At 41.6% G+C, this 17545-nt stretch overlaps 1 protein-coding gene across 2 annotated transcripts in view; it reads left to right on the top strand.

Annotated features, from left to right (window-relative positions):
* Nucleotides 1-17545, top strand: part of RABEP1 (rabaptin, RAB GTPase binding effector protein 1) — an 81885-nt gene that overhangs the window by 63632 nt on the left and 708 nt on the right. For both annotated transcript variants that reach the window (XM_084863262.1, XM_084863261.1), the window contains 6 exons: nt 4449-4547; nt 8833-8973; nt 11376-11565; nt 12191-12246; nt 14736-14834; nt 15873-15989. In XM_084863262.1, coding sequence (XP_084719388.1) covers nt 4449-4547; nt 8833-8973; nt 11376-11565; nt 12191-12246; nt 14736-14834; nt 15873-15989 — 702 coding nt within the window. The remainder of the gene's footprint in view (nt 1-4448; nt 4548-8832; nt 8974-11375; nt 11566-12190; nt 12247-14735; nt 14835-15872; nt 15990-17545) is intronic.

Below are 17545 nucleotides of genomic sequence, written 5' to 3'. Positions count from 1 at the left end.
GTTCTTTTAATTTTAAAAAAGTTACTTGTTTTTCTGATTTGTTAGTTGTTTTTCTAATCCTCACCTAAGGATTTTTAAAAATTAATTTTTAGAGAGTGAAAGGGTGGGGGAGGGGAGAGAGAGAGAAATAGATAAGGGAAGGAGAGTGAGAAAACATTGATGAGAGAGAGAGAGAGAGAGAGAGAGAGAGAGAGAGAGAGATTGACTGGTTGTCCCCTACACACACTTCAAACGGGCTGGGGATGGAACCTGCAACCCACATGTATGTGCTCTTGACCAGAATTGAATCTGTGACTCTCTGGTGTTTCAGCTGATGCTCTAACCATTGGGAACACCAGCCAGAGTAGGAGTTTTTTATATAATCTTCTTGGTGTCTTTTAGTGATTTGTGTTGCAAATGTCTTCTATCTATATCTTGTTTTTATTATCATCATCATGATCATTATTTTTTACTCAAGATGTTTTTCATTGAGGAGAAAGGGGAGGTGGGGGAGTGAGGAAGATAGAAGGGGAGAGAAACATTGATATGAGAGACAAACATTGATCAGTTGCCTCTTTTATGTACCCGCCTGGGGCTCCTACCTATAACCTGGGTGTGTGCTCTGATCTGGAATAGAATCCGGACCCTTCAGTGTGTGGGACAATACTCCAACCAACTGAATTATCTAGCCGGGGCCTTATTTTCATTATTTTAATGGTGGTTTTTAATGAAAAGGATTCTTAAGTTAATGTAGTTAAATTTATTGATCTTTTCTTTATGATTTGTGAATGTTGACCCAGTTTTTAAAAGAATGTTTTCTTACCTTGGGGTTATGAACATGTTTATAATACTGTTTGGTTATGATGAACTCCTTTAGCTTCTCTTCTTTGAGAAGTTCTTTTTCTGTTCTTTGATTCTAAATGATAGCTTTGCTGAGTAGAGTAATTTTGGTTGTATATTCTTGCTTTTCACCACTTTGAATGTTTCCTGTTAATCCCTTCTGGCTTGCAACGTTTCTGTTGAGAAATCTGCTCACATCCTTTTTTCTTTTTCTTTTTCTTTTTCTTTTTCTTTTCTTTTCTTTTTTTTTTTAGAGAGGGGAGAGAGAGATTTGTTGTTCCATTTATTTAGGCATTCATTGGTTGAATCTTTTATGTTCCCTGACCGAGGAGTGAACCCAAACCTTGTTGCATCAGGATGATGCTCTAACCAACTGAACTACTGAGCCAGGGCTCAGCCAACAGTCTAAGGGTATTCCCCTTTAGGTAACTAACTGCTTTTCTCTTGTTGCTTTTAAGATTCTCTTTTTGGTCTTCAACCTTTGGCATTTTAATTATGATGTGCCTTGGTGTGGGCCTCATTGGGTTCTTATTGTTTGGGACTCTGCATTTCCTGGACTTAAAAATCTATTTCCTTTGCCAGGTTAAGGAAGTTTTCTGTGTTTGTTTTCAATAGATTTCAATTCCTTGCTTTCTGTCTTCTCCTTTTGGTATCCCTTTGTGGCAAATGTTGGTACATTTGACTTTGTGCCCTGAGGCCCCTTAAAGTGTCCTCTTTTTTTGGATTCTTTTTTTCCTTTTGCTGTTCCAATTGGATATTTTCCACTACCTTATTTTCCAAATTGCTGATTTGATCCTCTGCTTCATCTGATCTACTGTTCATTCAAAAATGTACTCTTCATTATAGTTATTGTATTTTAAATTTGACCGGTTCTTTTTTTGTTTTCTATCTCCATTTTTGTTTTCTATCTCTTTGTTGAAGTTCTCAGTGAGTCCCTATATTCTTCCCCTAAGTACCTTGAGCATATTTATAACCAGTGCTTTGACCTTGGCACTTGGTAGATTGTCTCAATTTTGTTTATTAATAGTTCTTTTTCTTTTCTTTTTTTAAATATATTTTATTGATTTTTTTACAGAGAGGAAGGGAGAGAGATAGAGAGCTAGAAACGTCGATGAGAGAAACATCGACCAGCTGCCTCTTGCACACCCCCTACTGGGAATGTGCCCGCAACCAATGTACATGCCCTTGACTGGAATCGAACCTGGGACCTTTCAGTCCGCAGACCGATGCTCTACCTCTGAACCAAACCGGTTTCGGCTGTTTAGTTCTTTTTCAACAGTTTTGCTCCATTTTTTCATTTGGAACATGTTCTTTGTCTCCTCCTTGTGTTTGTTTCTATGTATTAGGCAGAGCTGCTTTGTCCCCTGGTCTTGGTCGACTGGCCATATGTAGTAGGTGTCCTATGGGGCCTAGTCTCCCTGGTCACCTGAACCGGTTGCTCCAGGTGTGTCCCTTGTGTGGTTATGTGTACCCTCCTGCTGTAGTTGAGCCTTAATAGCTGTAGGCATGTCAATGGGGAGATTAACTCTCGGGCTGTAAGAACTGGGCATGACTACAGCAGAGGAGCTGTTGTGCAGGGCTGACCCTGTGGAGCAGGATTTGTTCTAATGGGACTCTGGTCATGTCAAATCTGCTCTTTGAGTGTGTCATTTGTGGAGGTGTCTTGGTGGTGCTCTGGTGTGGTCTTAAACTGGCCAACAGGGTTTGTTGGTTCTAGGGACTCTTGGGAGGGGCTCTGGTGCAGGTCAAAGTCAGCTGCTGCCTATACCCATCCCAGAGTACCTGGTGTGAGCTACAAAGTGATCTGTGATTGTTGTCACTTGTGGTGGGCTTTGAGGTGCCTGGGAGAGGCCAAGCTGGGAACCATAGCTGGCTGCCACTAAGGTCCAGCTAGGAATAATTTAGCAGGAGGTATGGGGCATGCTGAGGCCTGAAGCTGCTTGTGAACCTTTGAGAGATTTTAGTAAAGTTGTTCTGGGTTTGGGGTATTGTAAATGAATAATACATTTTCTAAAAGTCTCGTATGTGTTTTTTGTTGAATATGTGGACTCATTTCTCTTGAGTATATCTATGAGTGAAATTAGAGGTTTTGCTTATTTTTTTTGCTCTAGTAGCAATCTATTTCTATTGGTTATTATAGATATTAGACTTTCACAATACATCTGTTTGACTTTTAAAATCTGTATTTTCTTATTTAGGTCTGTGTTCTGATTCACACATTTTCTTTTCAAATGCATCTAATCTGTTGAAATCCATTAAATTTTCAATTTAGGTAATTTTTTAATTTTTTTAAATCCATTTGGTAATTTTTTAATTTATTTTTGTTTTTTGGTTAATCCTCATCTAAGGATAATCTCCTCTCCCCCCCCCCCCCCTGTTGATTTTTAGAGAGAGTGGAAGGGAGGGTGGGGGGAGAAAGAGAGGAGAGAAACATCGATGTGAGAGAGATACATCAATTGGTTGCCTCCTGCACATCCCCCGACCTGAGTCAGTATTGGGCCTGCAACCTAGGTACATGTCTTTGGGAATTGAAACCTGACCCTTCAGTTGGCAGGCTAACACTCTAACGTGAGAAAAACTGCCCAGGACCATTTGATAATTTTTTATTGTTTTCAGTTCTCTGAAAAAATTTCTATCAAATCTCCAAACAGATCAATTATATTTTAAAGTCTACCTCTAATAATTCACATATCTGAATTCATTGTAAATCTGTTTCTGTTATTTTTTTTTTAATCATTTCCTCTTATTTTTATCATATTTTCTCATGCATTTTTACTTGAGTGGTAGACATTGTATATGAAAAATTGTTGAAACAATACAAAGGCATTTTCCTTATAATAGAGTCAGGCAACTAATGGTACTAACAGTCCTGTATCACCTTAATCCTATTAAAGGAATTATAATTATAGGAAGTTGTAATGGTTGTATTATTTTAAGTTCTTCCGTTACCCTGAGGTGTGGTCCTTTGGGGACCCAATCTAAAGTGCAGTGTTTACCAAGGGCCTCTTTGCGAAGTGGATCCTGGATTCCCAGACAGCCTGCTCAGCTTCTCAGTGTCACATCTGTGTCTTTTGGATTTGGTACATTCTTCTAGAGGAGAGTTGTTCCAGATGCTGCACTCCACACTCAGTGTGCTCATTCTGGATCTGGGCTCCGTGATTTTTTTGCCTTATTTTCCAGTGCCTTCAAGAGTACATGTCTTCAATATTTTGGTCTCATTTTCCTAATTCTTGATAGAAAGGTGGTTTCCCATTATCCAGATCACTACTACTGGAAGCAGAATTCAGATAATATTTTAGCTGTGTAAACAAATTTCATTTATTTTATAATTTTTAAGATTACTATTGGTGACTAGGTCACATGGACTGATATCTGTGGCTAGAGGCCCGTACATTTGCTCGTGTGGCAGCACGTGATCCTGGGGACTTGGGCACTGCTTTGTGATATCTGAAAGGCTGAGGCTTTGTACGCAGCAGATGCTCACATACCTGCTGATGAGTGGGTTACGATGATTAATACATAATCCTGTACATTAAGTAAGCAGAGATGGAAGGGTTAGTTTCAGAATAACCAGTTTTGTAACTGCTATTTTTTGTACATGCCTTTTTTTTTTTCTCTTTTGGTAAAAGATCTCAGCACTTGTCCTAAGAGCCCAAGCATCTGAGGTTTTACTTGAAGAGTTACAACAGGGGTTTTCCCAAGCAAAGAGGGATGTTCAGGAACAGATGGTAAGTTAACATTTAAGTAAATGTTAAGTATGTTCAATATAGTTCTTTTTGTTCTTTTTTTTTTTTTTTTTTTTAATATATTTTATTGATTTTGTACAGAGAGGAAGGGAGAGAGATAGAGAGTCAGAAACATCAATGAAAGAGAGTCATCGACCAGCTGCCTCTTGCACACCCCCTACTGGGGATATGCCCGCAAACAAGGCACATGCCCTTGACCGGAATCGAACCCGGGACCTTTCAGTCCCCAAGCCGACGCTCTATCCATTGAGCCAAACCGGTCCCGGCTTTGTTCTATCTTGAAATCATCTTTGATATGACTTTATCTCCCAGGCTAAAATATGGTTACTGTTATGTTCGCCAGGGCCTACAGAACATTAGTAATGGGCAAGGTCATGTAGACATTATGTAAAGACATTTAAAAAATATATATATTTTATTGATTTTACACAGAGAGAAATTGAGAGGGATAGAGAGCTAGAAACATCGATGAGAGAGAAACATCGACCAGCTGCCTCTTGTACATCCCCCACTGGGATGTGCCCGCAACCAAGGTACGTGCCCTTGACCGGAATCGAACCCGGGACCTTTCAGTCCGCAGTCTGACGCTCTATCCACTGAGCCAAACCGGTTTCGGCAAAGACATGTTTTCTTTTTAAGCCCTACCTCCTGACCCTCCAATATTCTGATCTTTCATTTTTCCGATTTCAGAAACCTAAATCAAATAAGCTGTGAACCACTATTTAGTTTTCAGTTCCAAGTACAAACTAAAATTTGAAATCTCTCAGAGCCCTAGCAGGTGCAGCTTATAAGCAGTCATGCTTTTCCTGGACAGCGAATTTACCTAAAATAACTTCATCAATTGTCCACGAGTTACAATAAAGCATGCTGATAAATCCTGCTGTGGCCCTGGGGAACTTTGAGAAGGCCATTCATTTTGAAATGGTTGGGTTAAGAGAGCTTCTTGAAGAAGAGTTGGCTGGAACCTCTGCAGAATAGTTCCGCAGATTTGGACCTCCTCTGTCATCTGACTCCCATTGTCTTATTTCTTTTTTCTCAAAGTTGGGGCCCTGCATCTGATGGCCCTTTGTAAGTTATAGCATTGTTGGTTCTGCTGGGATGGTCCTACAGAGCTGCCTCTTGTCCAGCTCTTCCAGGGATGACCAGAACAACCTCAGGTTGCAAGGCAGTGGTTTCTTTTCTTTTCTTTCTCTCAATATATTTTTTATTATTATTGATTTTTAGAGAGAGAGGAAGGGAGAGGCATAGAGAGAGAAACATCACTGAGAGAGGAACATCATTGATTGACTGCCTCCTGTATGCCCCCTACTGGGGATGGAGCCTGCAACCTGGGCATGTCCCCTGACTGGGAATAAATTGGTAACCTCTTGGCTCCTGGGTCGATGCTCAACTGCTGAACCACACTGGCTAGGAGGGTTTCTTTGTTGTTGGCCTTGGGTCAGTGTCTGCATGACCTTTAAGCTAACCTCTGAATCCTAGCCCTGCTCTGTTTCATACTTGTAATTGTTTCTCAGTCTCTTTCTCTTTCATATTATATATGCACATACAGGGTGGGGCAATTAGATTAACAGTTAATCGTATGGAAAAGAATACAGTAATTAATAATCCTATATAATAAACTAATATGCAAATTGACTGAACAGTAGAACAACCGGTCACTATGATGTGCACTGACCATCAGGGGACATACACTCAATGTAGGACTCACGAGCCAGAAGCCCGGCTCACGGCTGGCAAGTGCATTGGCGGTGGCGCGAGCCTCTCTTGCCATCTCGGCAGCACTAAGGATATCCAACTGTGGGCCTAAGCTGTCAGTTGGACATCCCCCAAGGGCTCCTGGACTGCGAGAGGGCACAGGCTGGGCTGAAAGAAACAACTCCCCCACCCTGTTGAGTGCACACATTTCGTGCACTGGGCCTCTAGTTCAAGAATAAACTATTTTGCATACTTACACCTACTTTTGTCCCACTCTGTTTTTTTTTTTTCTTGTTTTTTTTCTTAAGAATATTGGCTCTGCCCTAGCAGGTTTGGCTCAGTGGATAGAGCATCAGCCTGCAAACTGAAGAGTCCCAGGTTCGATTCCGGTCAAGGCATGTACCTTGGTTGCAGGCTTAATCCCCAGTGGGTTTTGTGCAGGAGGCAGCTGATCGATGTTTCTTTGTGGCCAATGTTTCTAATTCTCTATCCTTCTCCCTTCCTCTCTGTGAAAAAACCCCCAAAACAATAAAATATATTAAAAAAAAAAGAGAAAAGAATATTGGCTCGGGTACATACTACCTTACTCTAAAGAGCTTTTTATTTTATGGATTTTTGAGAGAGAATGAGAGAGAAACATCAATGTGAGAGACAAACATCTATAGATTGCCCCCCATACACACCCTGACTGGGGATGGAATCTGCAACATGGGTATGTGTTCTGACCGGGAATGGAACCCACAACCTTTTGCTATATGGGACAATCGATGCTCCAATCAACTGAGCCACCTGACCAGAGCTGTATGTATTTTCTGAATAATTTGGAATTAAGCTGTAGGCATCATATACTCCTAAATATGTCACTCTGTATTTCCTAAGAACAAAAATGTTCTATGTAACTATAATGATATTATAATAAATAGACCCTTAAACAATGTGGGAGTTTGGGCCACTGACTCTAGCACAGTTGAAAATCCATGTACTTAACTTCCGACTTCCCAAAATATAACTACTAATAACCTACTGTTGATTGGAAGCCTTATAAGTAATACCAGCAGTTGATTAACACATATTTTGTGTTGTATACATTATTTACTATATTAAAATTTTTTTAAAAAATTGATTTGAGAGGAAGGCAGATGGAGAGAGGCAGAGAGATAGAAACATCAATGATAGAGAATCATCTATTGGCTACCTCCTGTATGCCCCCCACCGAGGATTGAGCTTGCAGCTGTGGGCATGTGCCCTGACCAGGTGTCCATCCGTGACCTCCTGGTTCATAGGTCGAAGCTCAACCACTGAGCCACAAGGGCTGGGCTGGAAATTTTCTTAAACTATAAAAATGTATAAGTACTAAAAAGTTTCACTTTCATTCCTTACCTTTTTCATCGTTATCATCCATTCCCATATATGATCATTTAAATTTATCTTTGTTTTTTTCTCTTTACAAAAATTAGCAAATATGTACATATTCTTCCTTCCCTTCTTTCATAAGTTAAAGGTATTATTTACAATAATATTTTGTTGTAAATGGGTTGTAAGTGAGCATAAAGCAAAACTGATTTTGTTTTATCTTTATAAGAGCCGGTAGAATTAACCAAAGTTTATGCATGACTCTGCCTGCTTGCCAGCAGCCAGTTTGTCCTTAAGGATGCAGTCAGTGGTCACTCCCGAAATGTTCTCTGACCCTCTCCCCTAATTAGGTGCTCTTTTGTCCTTTTGTCACTGCTGGGCCCATTCTGTCCTAGCACTTATATTACGGTTGGTAATCTCTGATTTATTTGCCTTTCCCTCCTCTGCACTGGAGCTTCTCCAGAGCATCTGTCTTTTATTCCTCATGAGTATCAAAATGCCTAGCAGAGAGGAGTAGCTGCTAAATAAATACTGGGTGTAGTATAATCTACCTTTATGTGTTTAAGGTAAACGACATACTAAAACAGCAGAAATTAAATACTGTTGTGGGATTTTATCTTATATAACTTTTATATTGATACAAATTCATATGAACTACCTAAGATAGTTTCCTATATTGTCAAGCAGGAATAGGAGCTTATCCCATTTTAAGAATGAACTACTTAAGGCTCTTTTATTTCATAAACATATATCCTCTTGATGATGTCTAATATTGGGCGTTCTTGGCTCATTCACATTCTTGAGCTTGAATGTAGATACTTGTAATGGAAAATGAAGATACTGCTTTTGGTTTCTCTCTACTTCCTGTTGAATGCATGCTGTCAGGAAAGAGGAGTCTTGTACTGAATGCTCTATTTTATACAAGTCTTAATTATCAGGCACTTCCATCTAGTTGGAGATACTGTTCCTTCTGGAGTCCAGGATACAGGGAAGAGAGTCACAACTTTTAGGCTTTTGGTAGAAGCAGTGGAGAATGAGCTCAAATAACTTGATCATTGCCTGTCCCCTTCAATGTATGTAAAGACTGCAAGTCAGTCTATGAGGTTTATGCACCCTGTATCCTCAGCCCTCACTTGGTTTGGCCTTGTGTCTCTGGTATAGCCATCAGCAGATAGGATTTAACCGTTCTGCCTGTGATTAGTATCTGTTTCTATTTTAGGCAGTGCTGATGCAGTCACGGGAACAGGTTTCTGAAGAGTTGGTGAGGTTACAAAAAGACAATGACAGTCTTCAGGGAAAGCATAGCTTGCACATGTCATTACAGCAAGCAGAAGACTTCATTTTACCAGACACTATAGAGGTAACTTAATTTCCACCTGCTCAAAAATGTAAATAAGCACATTTTCTGAAATGTTTATAAATTCTTCTTTTTTTAAAAAAGAGGCTTTATTGAGATATAATTGACATACCAAATACTTCATCCATTTAAAGTGTATTATTCAGTGGTTTTTAGTATATTCTCAGATATGTAGCCATCACCACAATCAATTTAGAACATTTTCATCACCTCAAAAAGAAACTCCTTACCATTTATTCTTTCACCCCACAGCCTTAAGCAACTACTAATCTACTTACTATCTATAGATGGCCCTGTTCTGGATTGTCACATGAATAGAATCAGTTTTTTAAAATCCTCACCTGAGGATATGTCTCTGTTTAAATTGATTTTAGAGAGAGGGAGGAAGGAAGAGAGAAAAACATTGATCGGTTTCCTTCTGTACCCATCCCTACGGGGATTGAACTTGCACCCTGGGTATGTGCTCTGACTGGGAAACGCATCACCTTTCGGTGTACTGGATGATGCTCCAGGGCTGGAGTAATACAGTTTGTAGTCTGTTGTGTCTGGCTTCTCACATAGCATACTATTTTCAAGGTACATCCATGTCATAGCATGTATCAGTTCTTAATTCTTTTACCTATTTGTCTATGATGGACATTTGGGTTGTTTAATGTTGTTATAAACATTCACATATAGGTTTTCATATAGACATGTGTTTTCATTTCTCTTGGGTATAAACCTAGCAGTGGGATTGCTTGGTGGTTATTTGAGGATTGCTCCACATAAAAACTATTGCTCACTTAAAAACTATTTTATTTTATTGATTTCAGAGAGGAAGAGAGAGGGAGATAGATAGAAACATCAGTAATGAGAGAAACATTGATCAGCTGCCTCCTGTACCCCTCCTACTGGGGATCGAGCCCACAACCCAGTCCTGTGTCCTGACCAGAATCGAGCTGGGACCTCCTGGTTCATAGGTCAATGCTCAACCACCGAGTCATACCTGCTGGGCTTGTTTCTCTTTTTGAGATAGCCATCCTAGTGCGTGTGAATTCTCCCATTCTATGGATTGTCTTTTTCTTTTTTTTTCTTTTTTTTTTTTCTTTTATTGATTTTTTACAAAGAGGAAGAGAGAGGGATAGAGAGCTAGAAACATCGATGAGAGAGACATCGATCAGCTGCCTCTTGTACACCCCCTACTGGGGATGTGCCTGCAACCCAGGTACATGCCCTTGACCGGAATCAAACCCGGGACCCTTCAGTCCACAGGCCGATGCTCTATCCACTGAGCCAAACCGGTTTCGGCGGATTGTCTTTTTCTTGATAGTATCCTTTTTAGCACAAAATTTTTAAATTTTGAGATAGTTCCAATTTACTTATTTTTTCCTCCCGTTGCTCATGCTATCAGTATCATATCTAAGATTTTTTTTTGCCAAATCAAAGGTCTGAAATTTATTCTTGCAGAACCAAATTGAGAATGCACCAGAAATGAAATGTTTGAAGGGGTCACCTGCCTGCTTTTGCAAACAGCAGACCACTTAACATTTGTTACATTTTCCCTTTTGGCAGGAAAGATTCCTCTCTTCCATGGTCTCTAGAAAACTTATTATTCTTATATTAAAAAAAAAAAAAGTAAATTCAAGAAGCCTTGAAGGATGTAACCAGTCTAGCTTTTAAGCCTTGATTCTTAGACTAGCTTTAGCAGTAAATCTTATGAAATACTTAACAGTTTTTTACCTTTTCCCCCCACTGTTCTTTAATGTATATACATATGTTAGTTATCTAAGAATCCCAGTTTTTGCTTTATAATTGCTTTAGGATATCATTGGGAGGACTTTAAAGAAGACAGTTAAAATTTAGGGAAAAAATGAGATTTTAGCTGAATTTATTATAGCAAATGGTGATCACCTTAGAAAGCCATTCTTTGCCATACTTGCCTCTGGGCTAACAGTACTTAGCTTGTGGTAGATATTTAACAAGTGGTTGAATGAATAAATAAATAAATCTTATCTTCATAGAGTTCACATTTGCTTCTGAGTTTATCTTTTGGTCCTATACCCTATCTCCTAAACTAGTAGAAACAAGGACTAGTAGAAGCTCCTGAACTATTCATGGTGAATCCCACATTGTAAGTCACTCAACATTTTTATTTTTCTGTTTATGAAACAGTTTTGAGGGAAAAATATGAGGTTCACAGTGCACATTTTTTTTTGGCTGGAAATGTCTATTTCTATAACTTTCTGATGTTAACATGACATGCACAGTATCTACCCCTTGAAGCCCCAAGTGGGGTGGAATGGGAAATCTTTAATTTTTGAACCATTTAAAACAATATCTGAAATTCTGGTTGCAGAAAATCTTTAGCTTCTTTTGTTTGTTTTCTTTCCTTACAAACCCGACAACAATTTGTTTCTTTAATCCAGGAACTTCGGGAATTGGTATTAAAATACCGTGAGAACATCATTAATGTGCGGACAGCAGCAGACCACATGGAAGAGAAGCTGAAGGCTGAAATTCTTTTCCTAAAAGAGCAGATTCAAGCGGAACAGTGTTTAAAAGAGAACCTTGAAGAAACTCTGCAATTAGAAATAGAAAACTGCAAGGAAGAAATAGGTGAAGATAAAAGTGATATAATTTAGAAGTGGAGGCATTAAGTAAAACTTTTTTTCTGATTATAAGAAATACATGGCTATAGAATATGGAAACAGAAAAGTATAGAAAAGACTTCAAGAACTCAGTCCATTTTCCCAGATGATCTGATATATCCAGTAACGAGGAGTAAAACAAAAAACACAAAACATCCAAAACTTACTATCTTTTTAGGAGTTCTGGAGGCCTCTTTGGCAGTTGCTAGGAGATGGGAAAGTCAGTACTTGAACCTAGACCACTGAGGAGGGTGACTAGATGGGTGGCGTTTCCTTGCAGACTTTGATGGGTTAACAGATTCCTGCAGGGAATATCTCCACATACCCCAGTGTTAGATGTGGATATCTAATGTTGAGGGCATTTATGATAGTGTTCATTCATATGGACTCCGCTTTTACCTGAGCTTGGTTATAATGCTGATTTGGGATAATTTTGAGAAAAGGGTGTTGGTTTTCTCCCGTGTTTCATATATATTTGACTTCTTTTATTATATGAGATTGAAATTATGGTAGAAAAAAGGAGGGTTGTAAGAAAATTTAAATCCACAATAATCAATAAATGATAATACTTCTCCCTCTTTTTTTCCTTCTAGCTTCCATTTCTAGCTTAAAAGCTGAATTAGAAAGAATAAAAATAGAAAAAGGACAGGTGAGTTTCAAATTATTTCCACCAGCAACCAGTAGTTAAGTATTGAATTCTTTTGTGCTAGACCCAAGGAATAAAATATAGTTATGACATGTCCCTGTGTCTAGGGGGAGAAATACAGTGGGAAAGGGTGTGATGATAATCGAGACCACTTACTGAGGAGTCTGCTCGGTGCCAGGCCACATGTCGACCAGAGGGGACAGATATGATTGCAGCCTGGAGTTTCCATGGTAGTGGAAAGACAGGCAAAGCATGGTATTGATATGTACTTGAAGCTACAGTAGAAATATGTACAGAATGTTTTATAAATAGGAGATGATGGTTTCTAGCTGGCTCAGAGTCCTCTTCTCTTGAACAGCATGCCCCTATCAACACTGGCCTCCTTGTTGGTCGACTCAATGACCTTTGCCTCCACCTGCCCCTTCCTTCCCACAGTCTTTTTACAGAGAGGAAGAGAGAGGAATAGAGTTAGAAACATTGATGAGAGAGAGACATCGATCAGCTGCCTCTTGCACACCCCCTATTGTGGATGTGCCTGCAACCAAGGTACATTCCCTTGACCGGAATCGAACCTGGGACCTTTCAGTCCGCAGGCTGATGCTCTATCCACTGAGCCACACCGGTTTTGGCGCTTCCCACAGTTTTGGCTGCACCAGGCCCATCTCTGGTATCTCACTCCAGCCCCATGTTGCCTCATTCTTGTTTACCATCCTTCCAGCTCTTACACCCATGGGTCTAGTTCTCTGAGAACCTCATTCAGATCTTCAATTCCCTGCACTTTTCCTTTGGTTTTAGCGACTTCCTCATAGCTTTGCTTTCTTTCCTTCTGAGGAGCATCTGTATGGCTTCCTTCATCTAGTCTCCCAGCATCACCTGCAGGTCCCCTGACTTCTGGTCTGTCTGCCGCCCTCACTCGGTACTGCCCTGCTCTGGGTTAATCCTGCTGTGCACCTCCTCCACCTCTGCCCCAGCTGCTCATGCCACTGGAGTGAAGAACACACTGCTCATGTCATCAGTTGGGCCCCAAATGCTACTCAGTCAGCCTTTCATTTGCCCTCAGCAAATGTCTCCCTTCCCCCCTCCCAGTGGGGGTCAGACAGTCACACTCACTTCACCTCCTCACTCGGCACGTGATGGCCGTGTACCCATCATTGTAGGGCCACCTTCAGCTTCCTGGGCTCTCGATTACTTCTCTGACTTTTCTCCCCAGCCTTCTGTCTTGTTTCTCCAGAGAAAATGGTCTGTTTCCACTCAGCGAGGTGGCTCAGTTGGTTGGAGCATCATTCATACACCAAAAAGGTCTTGGGTTTGATTCCTTGTCAGGGAACACACCTTGATTGTAGGTTCATTTCCCAGTTGGGGCATGTATGGAAGACAACTGATCAGTGTTTCACTCTCACATCGATGTTTCTCACTCTTTTTCTCCTTCTTCTCTCTCTCTCTCTCAAATCAATGAAAATATCCTCAGGTGAGGAAAAAAAAAAAAAAATAAGACTTGTTTCTGACCAGACTTCCTCTCAGTTTTCCGCTCAGTCATGGGCCTTGTTACTGGTCTTTTCCCTTTCATGGATGTTTCCTGTAAGGGGAGAAAGGTTTCTCTTTGGATTACACTTCTCTCTCAAGTTACCAATCTTTCTTCTTCCTTTTAGAGGCAAGGTTCTTGACCTCCACTGCCTGACCTTCCAGTCACTGCTCAGGCACTGAGACTGGCTTCTGCCTCCATTGTACCGTTGAGTTTGCACTGGCAGAAATCATCAGCTCTCTAGTCACGTCCCATCCTTTCCACTCTGCTGCTGTTTGGGTTCAGACTTCAATTCTCACCTGGGTTATGTAACATCCTCCCAAATTTATCCCATTCCAGTTCATCTTTATAATAAACCAAGGTGGTCTTTACGTTATAACCTATGTCCCACTCTGGTTAAACGCCCCCCAGTGGTTCCCTTTACTTCCAAGACCAAGTCCTCTTCCTTAGACTCCCTCCTGCCTCTCCAGCCTCGCCTCTGCACTCAGTAGCTCAGCAAATAGTCACCAGAGTTCCTGAACTCGGTTTTGACTCATCATCCATCACCTCTCTTTGGAGTCTCCACCTTCACCCTTTTCCTTCCCCTGTAAAATTTTTCATCTTTTAAGGATCAAATGTCATCTCTTCAAGGATGAGATCCCTTCTCAACTTTTCTGGCAAAATTAAATGCTTCTTCCTCCATGTTCACATGTCAGAATTCTTTACTTCATGTCAGTCTCTTCTGATTTCTCCATCCCCAGGCCTTAGAACATAGCAGGTGCTTAGTGAATGTTTAATGAAAGAAATGGGACTTGAAGAATAAATAGAAGATTCACAGAGACCAAAGGGTGAGAAGAGCATTACAAGCAAAGCCGGCGTCCAAGGCCTAGGAGGCCCGGAACCTGGGCACCGCGCTCCAGGCGCAGCTCCTCGGGGCAGGGTGCTGAGTGGGGAGTCTCAGTGAATTCAGCTTTTTCCTTCTTACTTTCAGTTGGAGTCCACATTGAGAGAGAAGTCTCAACAGCTTGAGAGCCTTCAGGAAATGAAAACCACTTTGGAAGAACAGTTAAAGAAAGAGACTACTGCTAAGGTGATGTTTTTGTTGGTAGCTGGATAAAAAAGCAATGCTAAGAATGGAGGGTCACATCTCGCCCATTTAAAAAAGACTGCTGGTTGGAATAGTGCAACCCTTTGAAAGTTGTCAAGACCCTGCTTGCAGACATAAAATGAAGTGAATTTATCTCATTCGAGTTGGGTCAGATCTGACACTGCCCGCTCTGGCTTTTTAGGTGTTGGGCAGAAAGAGCCATGAAGCAAACGGCTCTGCCATAGCTAGACACCTGCTTCCAAAGGGTCATCCATTTGACTCATCAAATACTGCATTGAACCGTATTTGCTGCCTAACTTTTGATTATTCCAGTTAGAATAAACGTACATGAGGCTAATTGTGGGGGAGGTTTCCTAGAAACAGTGTCTGTGAGGTCACCTTTAAGTATAAAAACACCGTGAACATGGTATCTGATAGTTCTTTGTCTGTAGAAATGCTGCCACATGGTCTGCTGAAGGGGAGATAGCTGGGGCTGCCTGGTGTATGTTCACTGACAGTTTTCATATGCTTGACTGTTGTGGTTGTCAGAGAAAGTCTCCAAAGTTTCTGTCCCTATTGCTGTAGCAGCTCTGATCTTAGCAGCTGCTATATACATATATATATCCATCAGCTGCCTCCTGCTCGCCCCCTACTGGGGATTGAGCCCACAACCAGGACATGTGCCCTTGACTGGAATCTAACCCAGTACCTTTCAGTCTGCAGGCCGATGCTCTATCCACTTAGCCAAACCAGCTAGGGTTTAGCAGCTGCTGTTTGTTGATTAGCCACTGTTACCAGGCTGCTGTGGGTGAGGGTGAGGGTGAGGGGAATCTGTATGTGTGTGTGATACACACATACACACACACACACACACACACACACACACACAGCGCTTGAATCTATTTTGATTCATTTTAGGGACCTCGAGCAAGAAGCTTAGGCAACTCAATACCCACCTTTCTTCTCTAGTAGTAGGAGACTAAGCGATTCTGACCTATGGCTCTTTGGCATTAATCTTTCTTCAAAACTTGTATTTTTTAGGTTACCATTGAACAACTAATGTTTGAAGAGAAGAACAAAGCTCAGAGGTTGCAGACAGAACTAGATGTCAGTGAACAAGTCCAGAGGGATTTTGTAAAGCTTTCTCAGACCCTTCAGGTGAGGCATGTGGGGAACCCTTAGAGCACCAAAGCACTTTAGGGGGTCCTGGTACCCAGGAGAACTCAGCCCAACACCTGCCTGGTCATTCAAGCCCAAACCCAGGAGTGTACCTCAGACTTGTGCCCCTTTGCCTCTCTACCCTGCTGGTTCTTAAGAGAAAAGTGCTAAGTCCTTGGAATACCATGTAAGACCCTTCCCAACAAGGCCTACCCCACAGTTTTTCACTTCTTTGCCTTATACAGTAGGTCCTCAGGTTACATTGGAGATCCGTTCCTACGGTGCGACATAATGCGATTGTCGCCGTAAGTTGGAACCCATCTACATAAGCACCTACATCGAGCACATACACAGCAATAATGAAGTGAAACAGTAAAAAAAAAATTTAAAAAATATTAACAATTCCTGACCTTTACTTGTGGTAAATAATAAAAAACATAAAACACCCTAACCGGTTTGGCTCAGTGGGTAAAGTTGGTCTACAGACTGAAAGGTCCCAGGTTTGATTCTGGTCAAAGGCTTGTACCTGGTTGTGGGCACATCCCCAGTAGGAGGTGTGCGGGAGGCAGCTGATCAGTGTTTCTCTCCCATTGATGTTTCTGATTCTCTATCCCTCTCCCTTCCTCTCTGTAAAAAAATCAATAAAATATATTTATAAAAACATAAAACACATATGCACATATGTCAAAATGACAATACTTTTTTTTTTTTTTAATAAATAAATGGGAAATGGCGACAAAACAATGTACGTCAAGTGCGAGGTAACCCAAGGACTGTCTGTATTTTATACTAGAGGCCCAGTGCATGGATTTGTGCACTGGTGGGGTCCCTTGGCCTGGCCTGCGGGGATCAGTGGAACTCTGGGTCACTGAAACCCGGCCTTACCTGCCAGCTCATCAGGCTCCATCCCACTGTTTACATCCATCCTGCACAGCAAGAGGTAGTGCGAGCAGTGGCAGGGGAGAAGCCTGAGCCCAGGCTGGGTGCTGCACCACTCCTGCTCATCCCAGCCCCACTGAGCCCGCTGCTGCGGCCCCACACGGGCACGTGGGGGAAGTATATCCATGGGAGAGGTGCACACCACTACAGCTGTGCTCGCCACCTGTGAGCCTGGCATTTGGTGCCCCTTTGTCAGCTGAGTGGCACTCCCATTGTGGGAGTACATGGACCAAGGGGCAGCTCCTGCATTGAGTGTCTGCTCCCTGGTGGTCAGTGTGCATCGTAGCTACCAGCCGGTCATCAGGCTGCTTAGGCTTTTATATATACAGATTCCATGTTCCAATGTATTTTAACTCCTTGTGGTTCCTTATCTACCGGAATCACTCTGGTAAGTATCATCTCATCAGCCCCTGATTCCTTAGGCCCAGCTTAGCTTTGTCTTCCCCAGACTCTACAGAGCTAGGTGCTCACACTGAGCCACAGGGGTCCTCCACCACCTCCATGCTGCCTTGGCTCCCAGTGAGCCTACAGTGACATTTACATATTGTGCTGAAATTCTCTAAGTCCCTCCGCCCCACCACCAACACATCCATGGTCCCAGCACCTTATACTGGGTC

Source organism: Pipistrellus hanaki (assembly GCF_964339955.1).
Source record: "Pipistrellus hanaki genome assembly, chromosome: 16".
NCBI classification, from domain to species: domain Eukaryota; kingdom Metazoa; phylum Chordata; class Mammalia; order Chiroptera; family Vespertilionidae; genus Pipistrellus; species Pipistrellus hanaki.
Note: the sequence above shows the minus strand (reverse complement) of the source record. Positions and strands in the feature narration are given on the sequence as shown.